We start from the raw sequence: 20,442 nt of genomic DNA, 5'->3' as shown, positions 1-20,442 counted from the left end.
CTGCAGAAACAGCTGCATATTAATACTTCTGACTTTATTCAAAGTAAAGTTTGTGGAGTGTCAGGACTTCTGACTTCACCTCAGCAAAGACTCCTAAACCTGTACTCTACGTTCCGGTCTGATGAGCCAATCACAGTCCTGCTGCTCCATGATTCCGGTCTAACCCCCCCAGGCTCTTCTCTGTGGGGCGGGAGTGGCAGCTCTCTCTCCCCAGAATGCCCCTTAAAGACTGTACCTTTAAATAATGCTAAACACTGAACCTTTAAATACTACACACTGTACCTTTAAATACTACACACTGCACCTTTAAATACTACACACTGCACCTTTAAATAATGCTACACACTGTACCTTTAAATAATGCTAAACACTGTACCTTTAAATACTACACACTGTACCTTTAAATACTACACACTGCACCTTTAAACACTACACACTGTACCTTTAAATACTACACACTGCACCTTTAAATACTACACACTGTACCTTTAAATAATACGAACTGTACCTTTAAATACTACACACTGTACCTTTAAATACTACACACTGTACCTTTACATACTACACACTGTACCTTTAAATACTACACACTGTACCTTTAAATACTACACACTGTACCTTTAAATACTACACACTGTACCTTTAAATACTACACACTGTACCTTTACATACTACACACTGTACCTTTAAATACTACACACTGTACCTTTACATACTACACACTGTACCTTTAAATACTACACACTGTACCTTTAAATACTACACACTGCACCTTTAAATACTACACACTGTACCTTTAAATACTACACACTGTACCTTTAAATACTACACACTGCACCTTTAAATAATGCTATACACTGTCCCTTTAAATACTACACACTGTACCTTCAAATACTACACACTGTACCTTTAAATAATACACACTGCACCTTCAAATACTACACACTGTATCTTTAAATACTACACACTGCACCTTTAAATACTGTTTTTCAGAGTTTTGAGATATAAAAATAAAACTTGTGACTTTATTCAAAGTAAAGTTTTTGGAGTGTCAGGATTTCTGACTTCACCTCAGCAGAGACTCCTAAACCTGTACTCTACGTTCCGGTCTGATGAGCCAATCACAGCCCTGCTGCTCCATGATTCCGGTCTCACCCCCGCAGGCTCTTCTCTCTCCCCCGCGTGCCCCCTCCCCTTTGACAGATGCTTGCTGCAGCCCATCAGGGCGCGAGCTGAGAGAGACTGAGGGATCCTGCTCACCTGGACCAATGAGAACGCGCGCTGAGAGAACCTTACCTTTTATGGACAATGCCAGCAGTCCCACGAGCGCGAATAAAACCTGTGCGCTGAGGGTGGAGATGCTGCATTCACCGAGCACAGCTGGGGCAGAGAAACACCTGCGAACCTTCACTTTCAGACACACCCGAGACTCACCTGCACAGGTAAGCTCCTCACTTCTCTCAGGTCACTGAACATGTCAGAGTCAGAAACAAAGGAACTCTCAGGAGTATGGACAGGGTGCAGATTTAGAGATCAGGTGTGTGAGGCAGCAGCTGATGATGATGATGATGGCTTCAGCTCGACATGTGTTTCTGTGTGTGTGTGTGTGTGTGTGTGTGTGTGTGTGTGTGTGTGTGTGTTTAATTCAAAGTGACATCTTTGGAAAGTTTAAAAACAGCAGAGAAGCTTTCTGTCATTCGATCAGATCAAAGTGTGTTTAACTAAAGCTGTGACTGAGCACAGAGACTGGGCGTGTTCTGCTCTATGAACCAGGAAGAGATCAGCATGACAAGGACTCAGTCTGCATCTCTGCAAGTATGAGGATGTTGATTTAAACTCCACATTTCCTCCATCAGCTGAAGCCTGAGTGTTTTTGTTTTTTTAAAGGGGAAATAACTGCAGACTGAGAGCAGGGAGCAGGAAGCAGAGAGGACTTGTTTTTATATTGAGTGAATGAGAGAGGGAGGAAAAGGCGTTCAGAGCAGAGCTGATGTGTAATAAATATCCTTTCTTGCTGGATTTGGGTCACAGTTTCATTCAATGACAGGATGGGTGAGTCTGTCCTGAGGGAGGGGCAGCTCCTGTCAGCATCCAGCACTTGCCTGCCACAGAATAACACCGCCTGATTGGTTAGCTTGCCTCCCTCTAACAGACAGAGGAAGTGAAAAAAAAAAGGGTGCAGTTCGGGGAATTTAAAAAGAGAGTATGTTACATCATGACAGAGACGGCGTAGCATTTACTAAACAGGAGTGGTCTTCTGATCTGCCTGGACTTGTTTGAGATGCCCTGAGGCGGCATGACTGAGGGAAAGGTTACACAACTGAACTTTCCGGTTGTTCGACTTAAAGAAAGCCACGCCCAAAGAAAACCCAACTACTGTCCAACATAGCAGCGTCTCCTGCTGGAGGGAACATTCAAATGTGCAGAGAGTAAATGAAGAGGAGTGAGGGGAGCAGAACGCTGACACGCTTCAGAGGTGTCACAGTCAGGGTGGTTCCCTTTAACGTCAGCCTGAACCTCTGCATGCTCAGCAGGATGTTGCGTCACTTTAAGATGCTGTAGTGTTGAAATGTCACTGAAGACTCAAAGGGAAAGGTTGCAGATCCTCGCCTCTGACTTCTGCACATCAAACGTGTCATTTATTTGCAGATTAAACGTTAATACTCCTTTTTATGGCTCTGAATCTGAACCAACAATCACAAGAGTCACTTCCTGGAAAACCCTGAAGGAGCTGACTCAACCTGCCCTCAGCAGCACATTATCTTAACACCACTCAAAGCTCTTTCTCAGGATGCACAGAACACTAAGCTTACAGCTGTTATTGAACGTTACTCTGATCAATACTCTGATCACCTGCTGTAAAAACTCCTTAAAGGAGGCTCTGATGTTTCTTGTTTTAAACATTGTGCTCATAATGTTGACGTTTCCTCGCAGACATGGATGACGAAATCGCCGCCCTGGTTGTTGACAACGGCTCCGGCATGTGCAAAGCCGGTTTTGCCGGAGACGACGCCCCCCGCGCCGTCTTCCCCTCCATCGTGGGTCGCCCCAGACATCAGGTATGAACCCCCTACATGACTCCTGCATCTCATGACGTAAAAGATGAAGCGTGATGTGTGACTGTGAATGTCGGTGTGTGCAGGGCGTGATGGTAGGAATGGGACAGAAGGACAGCTACGTGGGAGACGAGGCTCAGAGCAAGAGAGGTATCCTGACCCTGAAGTACCCCATCGAGCACGGCATCGTCACCAACTGGGACGACATGGAGAAGGTGAGGGGGTGCAGACGTTCACCTGCAGACCAAAACTGAATGTGTCTGAAAGTTCACCACTGCAGTCAGACTCTCACATGCTGAGATGCACAGACTTATTTTTACAAAATACCACCTTTTTAAAGACGTACACACACTAAAACGACCGTCAGCACTCATCCAGTCTGCGGCTCATTGTTGACTTTTCTTCTTTCATGTGATTCAAAGTAAAAGCTTCAGTCGGCCGGCACATGTCGTAAATATTGCCCGGTCAAACTAACGAGCTCTCCTGTCCTGCAGATCTGGCATCACACCTTCTACAACGAGCTGAGAGTGGCACCTGAGGAGCATCCAGTCCTGCTGACCGAGGCTCCCCTCAACCCCAAAGCCAACAGGGAGAAGATGACACAGGTGTGTGTGTGTGTGTGTGTGTGTGTGTGTGTGTGTGTGTGTTCAGACACTGCTCCTGTTTTAGTATTGATCATGATCTTTTTAGAGGTAGAGACCCAAACTTCATCTTCCACCTTCTCACCTGGTTTTTGTTTTCCTCTGCTTCAGATCATGTTTGAGACCTTCAACTGTCCCGCCATGTACGTCGCCATCCAGGCCGTGCTGTCCCTGTACGCCTCCGGTCGTACCACAGGTGAGACTTCAACAAGAGAACAAAAGTTAAAGCAGAAAAGTTGTCTTCACTGCAGCATCTAGTGGCCATGAGAGGAACTGCATGTCTTAGTAACTGAAACTAAAGCGGTGTTTGTCTTGCAGGTATCGTGCTGGACTCTGGTGATGGTGTCAGCCACACTGTGCCCATCTATGAGGGTTACGCTCTGCCTCACGCCATCCTGCGTCTGGATCTGGCTGGCAGAGATCTGACCGACTACATGATGAAGATCCTGACTGAGAGAGGCTACAGCTTCACCACCACAGGTGTGACATCCTTACTTCTAGTTCCTGTGAACTCTCAGACGTTCATGTTGAATCTCTGGTTTAAAATATTCCTCCTCTGATCTCCAGCCGAGCGTGAGATCGTGCGTGACATCAAGGAGAAGCTCAGCTACGTGGCCCTGGACTTTGAGCAGGAGATGCAGACCGCAGCTTCCTCCTCCAGTCTGGAGAAGAGCTACGAGCTTCCTGACGGACAGGTGATCACCATCGGAAACGAGAGGTTCCGCTGTCCCGAGACGCTCTTCCAGCCTTCATTCATCGGTGAGTAACAAACATCAACGTGGACTGAATAATCCGACCCTCTAAGTCCTGATCACACAGAATCTTCTCTGCACATTAAACTGATTTACCTGCTTCACGTGTTCATCGAGGACGTGTTGCAAATAAGTCAGGGAAGGCGGCTGCCTCAATCTAAGGAGTGTTCTTCAGTGTCTTTATGAGGACTTAAGCAAATCGACCAATCAGAAGCAAGATAGTAATCCCTCTCTCTCATAAGAAGAAGAAGAAGAGAACTCTAAAAATGTGTAGATTTAACGCTGCCCTCTGATTTCTCACTGTGCATTTAATTTGGCGTCTTGAGACCGAAATAAATCAACAGCTCGCTCAGACGATATGAGGCCTTAAAACAAGGCAGCTTACAGAGCAGCTTTCTGAATCATGCACAGACAGAACCGGAATAATGGAGATTATAATCCGAAAACAAACATGTACTGATGTCAGAGTTTGATGTCTCACCAATCCTTTCCCAAAAAGTGTTCCAGGCTTTCAGAGCGACTCTGAGTAACGTCGTCTTCTGTCTGTGTTTCCAGGTATGGAGTCCGCTGGTATCCACGAAACAACCTACAACAGCATCATGAAGTGTGACGTGGACATCCGTAAAGACCTGTACGCCAACACCGTGCTGTCCGGCGGTACCACCATGTTCCCCGGCATCGCCGACCGTATGCAGAAAGAGATCACAGCCCTCGCTCCACCCACCATGAAAATCAAGGTACATGTTTGTTTGTATGCAGATCAGTGAAGGATGCTTCAGGTGTGTGTCAGTAGAGAGTAAGGTCTTTAAGTGCAGATTGTTGCCCCTCAGTCTGCAGGTCCGGCTGTCAAATGACTTGGGTTTAACACTCTGCTGCCCCCTAGTGGACAGACCTAAGTGTTAGTTCTATAGCGAGTTGGTTTAGGGCCTTTGAGAGCAGACACATTCAGGAACATTAAGTTTAAACTCACTGCAACACACAGCTGCTCAAACTGAAAAGGGTCAAACATGTAGAAGAGGACCAACAGATGATGCTTCTAAAGAAAGTGTGATTTAATCCTGAAGTTTGAGTTCAGGAGCAGTGATTTCATAAATCTATTCATAAATCAGACTACAGAATAAAAGCCTTGAGACAGATGTTCTTTGTAGTATTATTAGTTTGCTGAGAGATGAAAAGTTGAATCTGAATAAAACAAAATGAGTCACCTCTTCTTCATAAAGTACTATTTAAGATCTCCTATCAAAAGCATGGATTCCTCTGTTCTCACCCGTTTCCCTCCCCTCTCCTCCAGATCATCGCTCCCCCAGAGAGGAAGTACTCTGTCTGGATCGGTGGCTCCATCCTGGCCTCCCTCTCCACCTTCCAGCAGATGTGGATCAGCAAGCAGGAGTACGACGAGTCCGGCCCCTCCATCGTCCATCGCAAGTGCTTCTAGAAAACCGGCCGTCCTCCTCCTCCTCGCCCTCAGCCCCGGCGGAGACGCTGAAGTGCTTCACGGCTGTTCCATCCAAACGTCTCTGGTTTCTCTCGTGTGAACAGACTAAAAGATGCAAGACGCCACATACGAGGTGAATCCAGCGACTGTTTACGTTTCAACGTCGACTCGGCAGATCCAAGCAACTACACCTCCTACCAACTTTCAAACAACATTTCTCAACATCCTCCTGGTCCTCACTTCTCCTGGTGATAAACTAAAGTCAAAGAAAGCAAACAGTATTATCACTAAACATCTTTTTCTACTCCTCTTTTTGTACCTCTCTGACAATCTCTTACAGTGAACTGGACACCAGTTTACTGCTTCTTGTTCATTCTGTCTCTTGACTCGGTCAGAGTCGAGCTGTATCCGTACTCAAGATGAGTGTTTACTTTATCAATAAAATGCCAACATTTGATGTTTACAGCCTCTCTCCTTATTTTGATGCTTTGAGCCTCAGAGTCTGAGGTTTGCTCTCTGCAGCGCTCCTTCAGTTTGAAAGAAAAGGGTTGAGTTTGGTCTTTCAGTTGAAGGGTTTTTAGGTTTACTCAGTGTGTTGGATCTCAGATTCTTGATCACTGCAGGTGAGACCCGGGGGCTTGAACGGTACCTCAAACTAAAACATGTATTCTTCTCAAGCTGCTAAATGAAGCAGAGTTTTACAGATAAATGATAACTTAAACAAAGTGAGATCTTGAACGACCACATGAGCTCTAAAGCAACCTTTAGTGTATCAGCTGTGTGTGCACAGTGTCAACAACTGAGGAACTTGCAAAGCTTAAACGTATTGAACTCAATGGTGATGAATTCACTTCAGTTGAGGAAAAACTGAAATTAAAAAATTAAGAGATGAGAACAAAATAATCAGTCTTGGCAGAAACTTTTTTTTTTTTAAGTTATGTTTTTGGCCTTTTTTGCCTTTATTTTATAGGACAGCTGAAGAGAGACAGGAAATGTGGGGAGTAGAGAGTGGGGGAGGACATGCAGGAAATGATCGACCGGCCGGGAATCGAACCAGTAACCCCTGCGACGAGGACTGTAGCCTCTGTATGTGGGGCGCTTAGACCACTAGGCCACTAGCGCCCCAGTCTAGGTGGAAACTTGAGTGGACAGCACCACCATGTGGTAATAATTTGCAAGGACAGTATATCCATATCCAGTCAAGACCAAATCTTTGAACCTCTTCTATAATTTCAGTAATGGAGATTATCTATCAATCCACTGCCAAAAAAGCAGACTCACTGCCAGCTGTAACCTTTTATTAATTTGATAAACTTCGTACTTTTTTTTCTAAATAATTGTCATTTTTAGTACTTACATTAATTTTAATCTTTTATGGTCAAAACGAGTGAAATGAGGTGAAACAGTGATTATTTTGTTACAAACCTTCAGTTTTCTACTTGTATTAGTTTACACGGTGGACCCGCCACATTCAACATGGCGGACGCGCTGACGTATCGCAGCAGCAGGAAAGCGCAGTCAATACTGTGTTTACGTATATATGTCTATGGTTATAGAATTCCCTACAGAATGTGACAGAGTGAGCAGAGATGAATGAAAACACAATTAAACTGGATCATAAAGGACCAGAGGAAAGGGACTGCAAACGGACTACAGAGAGGTGATAGTTGTTCTTTTAGTGTTTGTTCTGTCAATCCTGGAAAGATATTAAACAACTCAACTCTGTTACACATTCAACTTGTACACTGTGATATATTACACAGCACTGTATAGCTGTGATTTAACATTAATTAAGACAAATACAAATTATAATAATACTTGTATTAAACAGGGAGATCCCAATCTGGACCAGGAAACCCACCACCCAGATCAACTTCAGATAGACCTGTACTGCTCTGGAGCTCCCTCTGCTGGGCTCAGCCATGCACACACGAGCAGTCAAGATCAATTTAAGATCATCAGTGAGCTCTGTTCAGTTTATCAATGTGTTACATATTTAATATTAAAATCAGTCCACACTGAGCTACAAGGAAATATTTTATTCATGTTTTTGTGATTCTTGACAGAGAAACCATGGATCAAACAAAGAGCATACAACTGAAGATCCCTCTGAATTATGTCTCAAGTAAATGGAATCAGTTTGAAATCATTCATTGTTACTTAACATGAAAAACATAAAATATAAAACATCATGTAGCCTCGTCTGAAGAACTCTTTAAATCATATTCATGATTTTATAACTATTTACTTTGATTTTTATGATGCAGAAGTTTCAGACAAATCAGGATACATTTTCTAACGATCTCATGTGTCTGACCTCCAAACATGTTTTTGTTCTTATTTACATCAAATATACAAAACAAACATCATCTCTATGACAAAGAAGAGCCTCAAACTGGAGAGTTCTTTCTGAGCTGTCTACAGTTTCTATCTTTATATAATAACACAAAACAAGAGAAGAAGTCAACATAGATTAAATATAAGGACCATTATTCTAAACAAACAGAACAGAAAATAAAAAACACAGCAGTAAGTTTTTTTACAGACTGAGGAGCCAGCTTGAACAACAGATCCCTGTACCGACTGTTTTAACATAAACAACTTATTATAGATTAAAAATACAACTTCACTTCTCTGTGGTCGTGGTTTAACACGCTGAAATACATTACATGGATAAAAAAGATCAATAATTCAACGAGGACAGAGTTGATGAGTCATTCATTGTTTACACAACTCTTTAAACTCTGTTTTGTGCTCCTCCACAGTGATCACACTTTGGGACAAAGAAACACGTCACATGAAGAAAATATAAAACAACTGATTCTTCAGATTTCTGCCCTCAAAACCAAATGAAGGTAGAAAGAGAGAGCCTTATATAAATGAAACCTCATGAAATCTTACATTTTGAGGAGTCCACTTCACCCATGAGGTCCTTCATCAGATCAGTTATTTCTCTTTCATGAGTTTCTTTCAGTTTCTTCCTTCCCTCCTCAGTTTCTTCCTTCTTCATTTGTTTCTCATGTTTTTCCAGTAAGTCATTCATTTTCGTGATATTTCTTTTCTTCTTGGTGACACACTTCACTGTGTCATAGAGCGCAGTTTGATGTTTCTTCTTCATTTCTTCTTCGCTGTTGGCTTTACACACCTGCAAGAGGTCATATTTCTCATCTTTGTCTTTCGTTTGTTTTTCGTACTCTTTTCTCTGTTTCTCTTTGAACTCATTGAACTCTTCAGCTTTCTTTCTGGCTTCATCTTCATGCTTCTTTGTCAGATTCTCCAGTTTTGTCTTAAACTTCTCCTCCATGTTTTTCTTCTCTTTTTCTGCTTGTTGTTTTCGGATTCGGTCCTCCTCCTTTCTTTTCTTTTCATTGTTTTCTTTTTCCTTTTCATATTCTTCTTGGAGGTTTCTCAGTTTAGTTTGCTCCTCATATCTTATCTGTTCGTTTTCTTGAAACCTTTCCTTCCAACACTGATCAAGCCTTTTCTCCCAGTCGTCTTTTTGTTTGGCCATTTCTTTTCTGGCTTCCTCCAGTTTTTGGTCAATTGTTTCAGTTCCCTGTGATTCTGCCTTTATCTGTTTTTCCAAATCTGCAAATTTCTGTTCCCACTCCTGTCTTTTCAGTTCATCCTGTTGTTTCCTCCTCCTGTCTTCTGCTTCTCTTATTCTCTGTTCTTTTCTTCCTTCTTCTTTTTCTTTGTTGATTTTTTCGTCCTTTTCTACTAGTATCTTTTCTTCTATCTTCCTCTGTTTTTCAGTCTCTGCTTCCATTCTTTTTTTCATTTCTTTCATTTCTTCTTCATGTTTTCTTTGAAGTTCCTCCCTCTCTTTCCTCATCTCTTCATTCTCCTTCAGGATCCTCTCCATTTCTTTCTTTATAGCAGTTTCAGCTTCTTGCAGCATCTCATTGGTGTAGCAGCTGCCTCCATTTGTCTTCACCATGGTGTCGATCTTTGCCATCAGCTCACTGACCTGAGTTCTGTTTTGTTTCTCACGGTTATTGAACACGTGGTATCTTCCTCCACAGTCAGAGATCAGTTTCTTGAAGGAATCATCACATTTCTTAGCGACATATTCTTCAATGGACAGCTCGTCCTCTTCAAGTGAATCTCCTCCAGTTAAAAGGATGATGGTGAACTTCTCAGCATCCTTCCCAAAGCCTTCTTTGATCAGTTTTAATGTCTCCTTCTCCTCGGGTGTTAATCTTCCGATTTGTAACACCAACAGGAAGACATGTGGACCTGGAGCCAGAAGACTGATGCTATTTATCATCTCTTCATGAACATCGCCATGGGACAAGTTATTGTCAAACAGACCAGGAGTGTCGACCACAGCAACAGGACGACCGTCCACCTCACTATCTTCTTTCTGACAGCATTTAGTGACTGATGTTTGACTTGATTCAGCTTTAAACTCCTTTCTTCCTAGAATGGTGTTTCCTGAAGAACTCTTCCCACAGCCGGTCTTCCCGATCAGCACAATCCTGAGACCCTCTGAGCTCTGCTTCTCATCATCACCTGTGAAATAAGAGGGCCAAGAGTTATGTGAACGTTGTCTTATGAAACAGCCTATCAGTTCTGACTGCCGATATGTATCACTCATCCCTTGTTTATACACCGTCAGCATTACAGAAACATTCTTTGTTCAGTCCCTCTCATGTGAATATCAGGGCTCGAAACCGCGACCAAAATGGTCACATATGCTTCCTATTTTTCAGTGGGTGCGAGTATGGATTCACGTTCATGCGAGTGCATATGTTTAAATGTTCCCTGTAACACAGGCACTGTATTAGACAGTGTGGTTGAAAGTCACCCTATTTTACACTGGTTTAGTCAGTCTCCTCCACCTGCACTCTCTCCTGTTCTGAAGAGAGAACGCTGTTGCATACATGCGCAGCGCATACGTGCATTACACAACAAAGACAGACAAAACTTCACGACAACAAGCGTTTCACAATTTCCACAAATGAAGAGAGGAGAGAGAGGAGGAGGCTGGTGGTGAGGGAGAGCCAGCAAAAGGTTGCTGCTTTTTGACCACAACGACGTACGCAGTACCCTTGGTGGCGGTATGAGGGAAAAGCTATGTGTTCTTCTTTAAAAATGATATAAAAGAAATGACCTGTTCTGTCAGCCACTGCTTGTTGCAGACAAACTTCATATTCCCAGTAAAATATTCTGCAAGTATCATAACTTGAGTCACTGTCAATCTTTACTTCATACGAAACTACGGTTTGACAATTAAGACAACTATTCATCAGCATGCATGGTCATGCTGTACCCCCCAAAAAAGGGTGCGACCAAATCATGTGCTGGTGCGACGAACTAAGAAAGTTGGTAGCAGTGGAAAAATTAGTGTAGAGCCCTAGATATTGATAGCTGGTTTAGAACACGAAAATTATTTTTAGAAATTGAAATTATAAATACTTACGCCTGGTTGTTCTTTTTGATTTCAGGTCCTCAAGCTCAGCCTGTAGTTTGTTGACCTTTTCTATTTGGACATGTGCAAATGTCTCTGTTGTGTAGCTGTTGAGTAGTTTCCTGTCAAATCCAGGTCTGTATTTCTCTAAACTGTTCAACAGCTCTGGGATCTGCTGCTGGTCCTTGATATTTAGAACAAAAGATCTTCCTCCACAGCTCTGAACGAGTTCCTGGACATCTTTGGAATTTTTGGTAACAGCTGGAGCATCTGACTCTAGAGTGAACAGATTCAGCATGAAGTCATTGACTCCAGAGCCGAAGGTGTCCTGGATCATCTTTAACTCTCCCTTGTCTTCATCAGTGAGAGGATCCACAGGTAGGACCAGGATGAAGGCATGGACACCTTCAGGATCACAGAGGGAGACACACCTGAGTGATTCCTCCATCACTGTCTCCAGAGGTTCTCCACACAGAGCAGGAAGCTCCACCAGGGAAACCCAACGTCCACACACCTCTCCCTGATGTTTAACACACTCTGATGAGCTGGAGGCTGAATGAAGACCTGTCTGACCTAAAATGAACTTTGCTGCTGAAGTCCTCCCTGCTCCTCTCCTCCCCCACAGGACCAGGTTTAAAGCTGGTTTCATGTGTTCAGACTTTGGTCTTATGGACTCCCAAGTGTACGTGAGGAAGGTTCCTTTATTTATGTTCTCAATCTGTGTCAGTAATGTCCGGTAGTTATCTTCAGCCATGCTGTAGTGTCGTCCTCCACAGTCTTTAAGTAGTCGAGTGAAAGAGACATCTTTTTCACTTGACTCATGTGTGCTGATGACCACTGAGTACTGTGAAGCATCTTGATCAAACAGACTGAGGATGAACTTCAGTGTGAGTCTGTTCTCTTCAGTGAAATCAGAAGGTTTCACTAACAGCAGCAGAACATTTGGTCCTGGATGGCAAAGATTCACGCAGCGTCTCATCTCTTGTCTCACTGTTTCCACTGACAGACTGAGCATGTCTGGAGTTTTCACTACTTTACACTGTTTCCCTCCACATACTCCACTGGCTTCCTCACACTGTTTGTTTGGAAAGGTTTTTAAGAAATAAAACTCTCTTTTTCCAATGAGGAAGTTTCCAAGTGTTGTCTTTTTTTCATCACTCTTCCCAAACAACACAATCCTGTGAGGAGGAGCTGGAATAAAGAAATCAGAAGGTTCAGTGCACTCAGTGACTGATTATTGAGACTTCATTAGACTTTATAATATGTGTTTTCATTTTGTATTATTTATGATATACAAGGAGCATCGTTAAAGGTGACATATTCTGCTCTTTTTCATCAACATATATTGGTCTAAGAGGTCCCCAAAACATGTCTTTAAAGTTTATTGCTCATAAAAACACTTTGAAATCAGATTCTGGTCTGCCTGTAAACCCCTCTTTTTCAGCCCTGCTCAGAACAGGCTGTTTTCTGTGTCTGTGCCTTTAAATGAGAATGAGCTCTCTGACCACGCCCCCTCAGGAAGTGGGTGTGGCCTCGGCTGTCCAGCACGTTGATCTAATGTTTACATGTTGGCTGAATATACACGGCTGCTCACAGACCCGCGTTACTTCAACCCTCTGAATCTGATCCAGAATCTGATCCTGACGGAGAGGCGCCTGCAGCAGGACCTTTCTGAACCATTGGTCACAGATTTAGTGTTTCTTGTTGTTTTATTTGTCAGCATGTCGACGTGTGTCTTGGTACACAGCTACCAACATGTAGCTATGTGGCTATGCTAACTAGCGCTAGCACTTTTCCATGAAAACTAAAAATCCTCCACTAGATCTTCAAATCTGCAGACGTGGGGAGTCAAACCGACCTTTGTGTTTATTAAGACAGCCTACAACTAGCATGCCTCCCTCCTAAGCTCCTTGTTAGCACACATGTGTGCAGGGAATGAAAAACGGAGGAGGGGTTGAGTTGTATTTTATACAGTCTATGGGCTGAACAAGCTCCGAGCTCTGACTTCCTGTTACAGACCGGATGGCGTTGTGACGTATGAAAAACACTGAAAACTGAAACGGCTGGTTTCAGCACACATTTACAGAAAGGTGGAGAAATCAGAACAGGGGCAGAATGGATTCTTTGACTTTTCAGGGGGTTTGTAGACAGGGACACAGATTTCAGGGAGAGAACCATTAAAAAGTCAATTTTGCATGATATGTCACCTTTAAGGGCCTAGTCTGAGTAGACCTCTTTCATTACAGCCAGAGACTAGGGTACACATACCTGTCAAGTATGTTGACATTTTGATAAAAATCTCATCCTCATGTAAGGACTGCTTTTACTTACATTGGCTTGAAGTGCTTCTCTCCATCCTTGTTGTCAGCCCTGAAAGATAATAAAGACATCATTGATTATATTACAACCCAATTCTGAAAAAGTCAGGATGCTGAGTGAAATATTATTAAAATTATATATATATATGAATATCTATTATTATCAATTATTATTTTTTAAATGTATTATTATTCATTATTACTATTATTATTTTAAAACGTCATCAATAGAATAATATTAATGGAGCAGTGTGTAGAAGTTAACATTTATCAGAGCAGATTTGGTGGAAAAGAGAAATAATATCTATGTTCAAATTAGTGTTTAATCAAGTGTATAAAACACTAGTTTCATTTTTTGAAACTTAGAATAAGTATGCATTTTAACATAAATAGCGGGTCTCCTGATGGCGGCTGCCATCATGTTTCTACAGCAGCTCAGAGCGGACAAAACGGACAAAATGGACAAAACAGACAAAACAGAGCAAACTGCATATTATTATTCTGTGCCTTGCTGCCGATAGCATTGTATTGATAGAATTTTGTGATAGCAAGAAAAATGGACTAATGGGGGACCACGCACATTATACATAACATAAGCTTGAATAAGGCTTTAAAAAAAACACAAAGAAATGAAGCAAAATCGGGACAGACAACAAAAAACCACAGAGTAAACATCTGTGTTTTTTCAAGGTGGAATAATAACATAAAAAACCTGTCTCTTAGGTTCAGTTCCTAAACCTTTCACTGTGTGCATGTTGGGCGTGGATTGACTAGGCTGACCTGTTCTACAGTGTATATAATTATAAATAATAACTTCATTAAAATATAAAATGTGTGAAGAAGAGTTAAAGACTAAAACATTTGCTCATTTAAAAGTCGACAGACGGACAGTTTTGAGTTTTCTTCCTCGGTCTGTTTAAACCAGTGAAATCTAAAACATAGACTTTGATTTATGTTGATAAAACTTCAGATTCTCACAGAAATTATTCATGTAATTAATGAAACTTTGAACTGATGGATAGTTTTGCCTGGAGTCACAGTTCCTGTTCTTCACTCCACATCCTCTCAGATTGTATTTGATAAATTTGAGCTGAAATCTGTTTCCAGATCAGTTTCTGTGAAAAAACAAACTTTGAGTTTGATCTGAAATGTAACAATGACCTGAGAGTCACAAATACTCAACGCTTTATAACATTTAATATCAGCCCCATACAGTTAAATGATGAGCTGTACTTATTCCCCACATTACTAATGCATAGACTCTATTTGTTTGTTTTGTACTCACCTGCTGGAAACTTTGCTCCGGCTGCACTCAGAGAGGTTTTAAACTCTGCCTTGTAGAGCGACCTGAGTGTTTAAGTATTGTTGTTATTATGAGATGATGATTTATGGGAAGTGAGGATCATTAGAGAGTAGGAAAGAACTCGTCATGATCACATGATTAATTGTGTCGACATATTTCAGAACTGACTCATTTGTTTTACGTGTAACTGACACTAAACCAGACCATTGAGGGCTTTATGATATAAAACTATTAGACCTGATGAATAGACCTTAGAAATTATTCTTCAGAGTTTAATTTCTCTGACAGTTTTAACTTTTCTAAAAACCTTTCTGTCTCAAATAACACCAAGGTACCTTTAGGTGTGGCTCAGGAAACAACACCTTAGTAAAGATGCTTTGAGCTAAGTGTTTCCTCATACCTTAAGTGTTTACTGTGACCGCCTTTTATAAGAACACCTGAAGAAGAAACACATCCCTAAACAGCCTGGGACAATTTAGACACGATCATAATGTCACATTAAGACTCAGTGTGAGTAGAACTTCATAATCACATCATACAGATCACAAGTATCTTTTAAACTCGAGACTGAATTTAAGACAGTTTTACCCAGAGCCGTGTGAAGTGGCTTTAAGTTACCTTTATATACCTGGTTTGAATACAAGCTTTCAAGTGAACATTTCATTATGAATTAACATGCTGATATAATAAACATGTATGCCAGTTTAGCTACTACTTTGCACAGCAGACAAAAATAGAATCTTGTACGTGTTGCTGGACAGGCCTGTGTGTATTGTGCACAGCATTAACTACAGCACCTTAATGCGCACATTATTTAACCTGCAAATGACCTTCATTCATAAACACACAGCACTTACACAAACCCATTATAACAGCATCTAGGGGTGGGAACTGATAAGATTTGATTAATGTCAATGACATTGTTGACTCTGCTTATCAATCCAATTCTTTATCAGTTCTCCTAATGATTCCTGAGGATTTCTTTGAGGGGGAAAAAGTAGTCCTACACAGTCTTCAGCACCAAAAGGAACCATTTTATTTTTTCCAAAATGATGTCTGCACAAGACTGAACCTGAACATATTCAACTTGAACATACTGAACAATAGGTTGACCTCATTCTCGGCCGCCTGAGTCCGGGAGTGGACCCTCGAGTCTGGAGGAAAACACTTTGAATTTGGAGAGGAAAAACGCTTTTCCTCCAGGGGTCATCACGGAGGTATTTCACCCACTCTCAGTGCCTCATTTTCAGCCGTGTGAGTCCGGGCGTGGCCTCTGGTGTAGATTGTTGATGATATAGCTCACTAGCTGCTATCGACTCTAACGGGTTCAGTTCTGAGTTCAAGATTAAAGCGTGAATCGTTTAGCGCTATAATTCAGTCCCTCCAGGAAGTTGCGATTTCGCGATCGCAACTATCAACGCAAATTCAACCAATCAGCGCGATTTTTTCGCAGCCTTGCAATTTTATACAATCACCGCAACTTTGACCAATTTCCTTAATCTCAGCCCCTGTACGTCATCGGTTTTGTCATCAATTTCACTTCCTTAAACGTAAGTCCTCACTTGATCGGCACTTTTGAACAGCAAAACACGCACAGAGAACGGGTGAAAAGAGGGGACAGCAGGCAGGACAAGTGACCATGACAACGTTGTTATTTATAGATTGAGGGGCTCAGTGTTAGCTTGGTCTCTACCTGCAGCAGGTGTGCTTTATGAACCAGCTCTCCTCACCTCCATGCATCTGTCTCATCTTCACTGATGATTTTACCCCAGGTGTGTGTTAGTGACAAAGACACATCCACGGGGCGTCTGTTTAATATTTAAGGTTTGACATTGTTGCCGCCATTACCGTAAAAAGCTCCGTGTCTACAGCTTGATTTATTTTAGTTTGGTGAAACATCAGACACATTCAGTAAGTTTGGATCAACTCCTTGTCATCAAAGATGCAGATTAATTTCAGAGTGCCGTGAACTGCCTGTCAAGTATGGGGCGCCGTTTGTAAAGTTGTGCACACCGAAATTAACAGCAACATTTCTCCACATTTAGCTCCAAAACTTCATAAAAACGTAGTGATTTTTTAAAAGTCACTTTTTTATCACATTTAGAGAAATATTTGTGATCTTCTTCACATTTCATTTTGTTGTGAAAAATATATTAAGTTGAAATAATTGTTAAATCCAAATGCTAAATCTAAATCTAAATGTTAAATGTAAATCTAAATATTAAACTCTAAATCTAAATGTTAAATCTAAATCTAAATGTTAAATCTAAATCTAAATGTTAAATCTAAATCTAAATGTTAAATCTAAATCTAAATGTTAAATCTAAATCTAAATGCTAAATCTAAATCTAAATGTTAAATATAAATCTAAATGCTAAATCTAAATCTTAGCATTTGGATTTAACAATTATTTCAACTTAATATATTTTTCACAAAAAAATTAAATGTGAAGAAGATCACAAATATTCCTCTAAATGTGATAAAAAAGTGACTTTTAAAAAATCACTCTACGTTTTTATGAAGTTTTGGAGCTAAATGTGGAGAAATGTTGCTGTTAATTTCGGTGTGCACAACTTTACAAACGGCGCCCCATAGTCAAGTGCCCGTCACTACGAGGTGCATTCAGGGACCGTCGTAAATGTGAAATACAGCCCTTTCATGGCATTTTTCTGTGAATCAAGAGAATGAAAATACAGTCACAGTGGTCACATCAAGAATGTTTTCTAAAAACAACTGTAATTTAGCGTATTTACTTGCCCCTGAGATGTTATTGGGGGGAAAAAAGCACAAAAAAAATCGCAACTTTCACCGCAATTTTTTCAAAAAGCTGTCGCAAAATCAGGCTTTTTGGGGACGCAACAATCACAAAAAAATCCCGCGAAATCCTGGAGGGACTGATAATTATACAAAACCACCCTTGATGAAAATTCAGACAAAAACACGCCTCAGCTGTATTTACACGAGGTTTACAAAACAAAAAAACTATTTAATGATAAACTGACTTTAACTTCATGCAGCCTGTAAACTGCTTCATCCCTGTAACTATGTATTAAATTTGGGGGCGGCAGTAGCTCAGTCCATAGGGACGGCCTGGGAACCAAAGGGTCTCCGGTTCGAGTCCCAGCATGGATGAAGTTTGGCAAGTGGACTGGTGGCTGTAGAGGTGCTGGTTCACTTGCCTGGGCACTGCCGAGGTGCCCTTGAGCAAGGCACCGAACCCCCAACTGCTCTGGGTGCGCTGGTTGACGGCAGTATCCTCACTCTGACATCTCTCCCTAAGCATGTTCACTACATGTGTGTGCATTGTATGTATATACCAAAAAACTGTATGTGTAACATGTCCAAAAATAGCATGAGTGAAAAAATTGAATTTCCCCCCTGGGGATTAATAAAGTACCTTTCTTCTTCTTCTCTTCTTAAAACATATAGGGGCAGAAAAATACTTTCCACTTCACAAGCATGTAGCCTTGTTTCTACAGGGCATATACAATTTGGGATTTGCTTAAATAGATGTTAAATCTACCGTTCATACAGACTAGCAAAGAAAAACAATGCAATTAGCACTCCAACTACCCCAGTCCCAATTGTTTTACTCACTGTGTCCAGAAACAGTGTCCATCCAGAAATGCAATAAAAGGCGCAAGAAATATTAGGAAAGTGTAAAATCTGTAGAAATTTGTGGAGTCATCGCTGAGTGGTTCAGTTAGATCACTTCCTCGCTGTCGTGCGTTCGCTCTCTGAAAATTTCAGCAAATGGGGACGAATAGGAAATTGACGCCCAAAAATAACCTACACTCTTACTTCAAGTATGTCCTCCTTAGATCGACCAATCACAACACTATACAATAACAACAACAGTGACAAAAGTTCTGTCACCTAAACTTTAATAATAATAATAATAATGCATTTTATTTAAAAGGCACCTTTCTCAGCACCAAAGGTCACCGTACAGGGCAGAGTCCAAAAAAACAATCTCAAAATTAAGCTGATGAAATCAACAAGGCATGATACAGTGTGATTAATAAAAACAAATACAATGAACAGGATGAGATATAGAGCAGTGAAGAGGTGTCATAAGAGTGAATACAACAGTTTAAAAAGATGTGTCTTGAGATGTGATTTAAAAATGGAAAGAGAGTTGATGTTACGGATGTCTGGTGGGAGGGAGTTCCAGAGGCGGGGGGTAGACCGGCTGAAGGCTCTGGACCCCATGGTGGTTAGGGGGGGCAGGTGGTGTAGAGAGGTGAATGGAAGACGAAGACCTGAGAGTGCGGCTGGGTGTGTTGATGTGCAGTGTGTAGATTTGATGGAAATGGGATGTAATTTTATAAGTATGTTAAAATTAGTGCAAGATATCCTAAACAAAACTGTATTATTATTATTATTTATTTTTTTTTAGTTATAATAAGGAGCATGTCTCCTCATTGAGGCTGCCATAGTGAACCACCATCATGTTTCTACAGCAGCTCAGAACGAACAAATGTATTTGTTTTAATAATATTGTTATTGGAAAGAAATGTTTCAGTTTGTGCCGCCTGCTTACAGAGCAGACGGCTACACCAACAGCTTATAACATTTATAATGTCTGTTAGTATTTTATCTGAAAAGCAACCGTTGCTTAGGTGATATGAAGGGTTAGGAACGGGGGGTTCTTTCTAGAACCTGACCGCTAGATGTCGCTTATATTCCCATTTCTACACACGGCATCTTTAAATTGTTCAGTAAAGTCATGGAAACAGGATTAACTGCTGCAGACTGTAAAGTACAACAGCAACATAGGCCTGCAAATATCTTACAATAACTTACAACATGCACTCACCATATATGATATTCAATAACATATCTGCATAGTATTTTATCAAAGAAAATTATTTCTCAACTGAAATTGCATTAGACCTCAAAAATCAATCCATGTGAGCCATAACACATAAATAGTGACAGTCAGTGCACAACAATGCATTATTCAGTTAATATCAAGAGCATAATATTAAAACTGCAACATACATTTAAAAAAAAAATCTATATTTATTTGATTAACATAACTTTTAACATATGTAGGCCTATCCTGTTTAGCAAAAATGTGTCATCTAATGAGAGAAATGTCATTTTTTGATTTAGTATGAGCAGTGGAGTCAGGTGTGTACGTTGTCAGGGCGATATGCATACAGTGGTGCAGATGCTGGGCGGTGAGGGATGTGAGATTATTAGTTTTAATGGCATTCATGTGAGAAAATGAGGACTCGCATGGGGAGGTGGAGCCAAGCATTGTGAGTACAAATAGTGCAAGACCCCTTGACTGAGGGACTTTCTCGTGGCTGACTTCATGAGTCCAGAACTTTTCAGAGTGAGTGAGTGAGTGTGAGTGTGAGTGTGTGTGTGTGTGTGTGTGTGTGTGTGTGTGTGTGTGTGTGTGAGAGAGTGAGTGAGTGTGTGTGTGTGTGTGTGAGTGAGTGTGTGTCTGTGTGTGAGTGAGTGTGTGTCTGTGTGTGTGTGTGTGTGTGAGTGAGTGAGTGTGTGTGTGTGA

The 20,442-nt window shown here is 41.3% G+C and overlaps 2 protein-coding genes and 1 long non-coding RNA gene across 3 annotated transcripts; 2 read left to right on the top strand and 1 right to left on the bottom strand.

The window, feature by feature from the left end:
- Positions 1–1,097: 1,097 nt before the first annotated feature.
- On the top strand, positions 1,098–6,347 carry LOC117819077 (actin, non-muscle 6.2-like). The gene is given in 10 exon segments (XM_034692291.1): positions 1,098–1,347; positions 1,350–1,442; positions 2,935–3,059; positions 3,143–3,271; positions 3,551–3,661; positions 3,809–3,893; positions 4,016–4,177; positions 4,265–4,456; positions 5,005–5,186; positions 5,741–6,347. Coding segments are annotated over 10 exon segments (1,458 nt in total). The 5' UTR covers positions 1,098–1,112; the 3' UTR covers positions 5,885–6,347.
- Positions 6,348–7,725: 1,378 nt separating this feature from the next.
- Positions 7,726–8,080, top strand: LOC117819083. The gene is made up of 2 exons (XR_004632446.1): positions 7,726–7,845; positions 7,951–8,080. It is a non-coding gene; the product is annotated as an uncharacterized LOC117819083 (long non-coding RNA).
- Positions 8,081–8,602: 522 nt separating this feature from the next.
- Positions 8,603–12,366, bottom strand: LOC117818543 (GTPase IMAP family member 8-like). Its single transcript, XM_034691479.1, has 3 exons — positions 11,310–12,366; positions 8,962–10,399; positions 8,603–8,657 (listed from the first exon to the last, which is right to left on the bottom strand). Exons 1-3 carry the CDS (start codon positions 12,310–12,312, stop codon positions 8,603–8,605), a joined length of 2,496 nt encoding a protein of 831 aa, XP_034547370.1. The 5' UTR covers positions 12,313–12,366.
- Between the last annotated feature and the right edge of the window lie 8,076 nt (positions 12,367–20,442).

This window comes from Notolabrus celidotus, chromosome 9 (genome assembly GCF_009762535.1).
Source record: "Notolabrus celidotus isolate fNotCel1 chromosome 9, fNotCel1.pri, whole genome shotgun sequence".
NCBI classification, from domain to species: domain Eukaryota; kingdom Metazoa; phylum Chordata; class Actinopteri; order Labriformes; family Labridae; genus Notolabrus; species Notolabrus celidotus.
The sequence above is the reverse complement of the archived record's forward strand: the minus strand, read 5'-3'. Positions and strand labels throughout refer to the sequence as shown.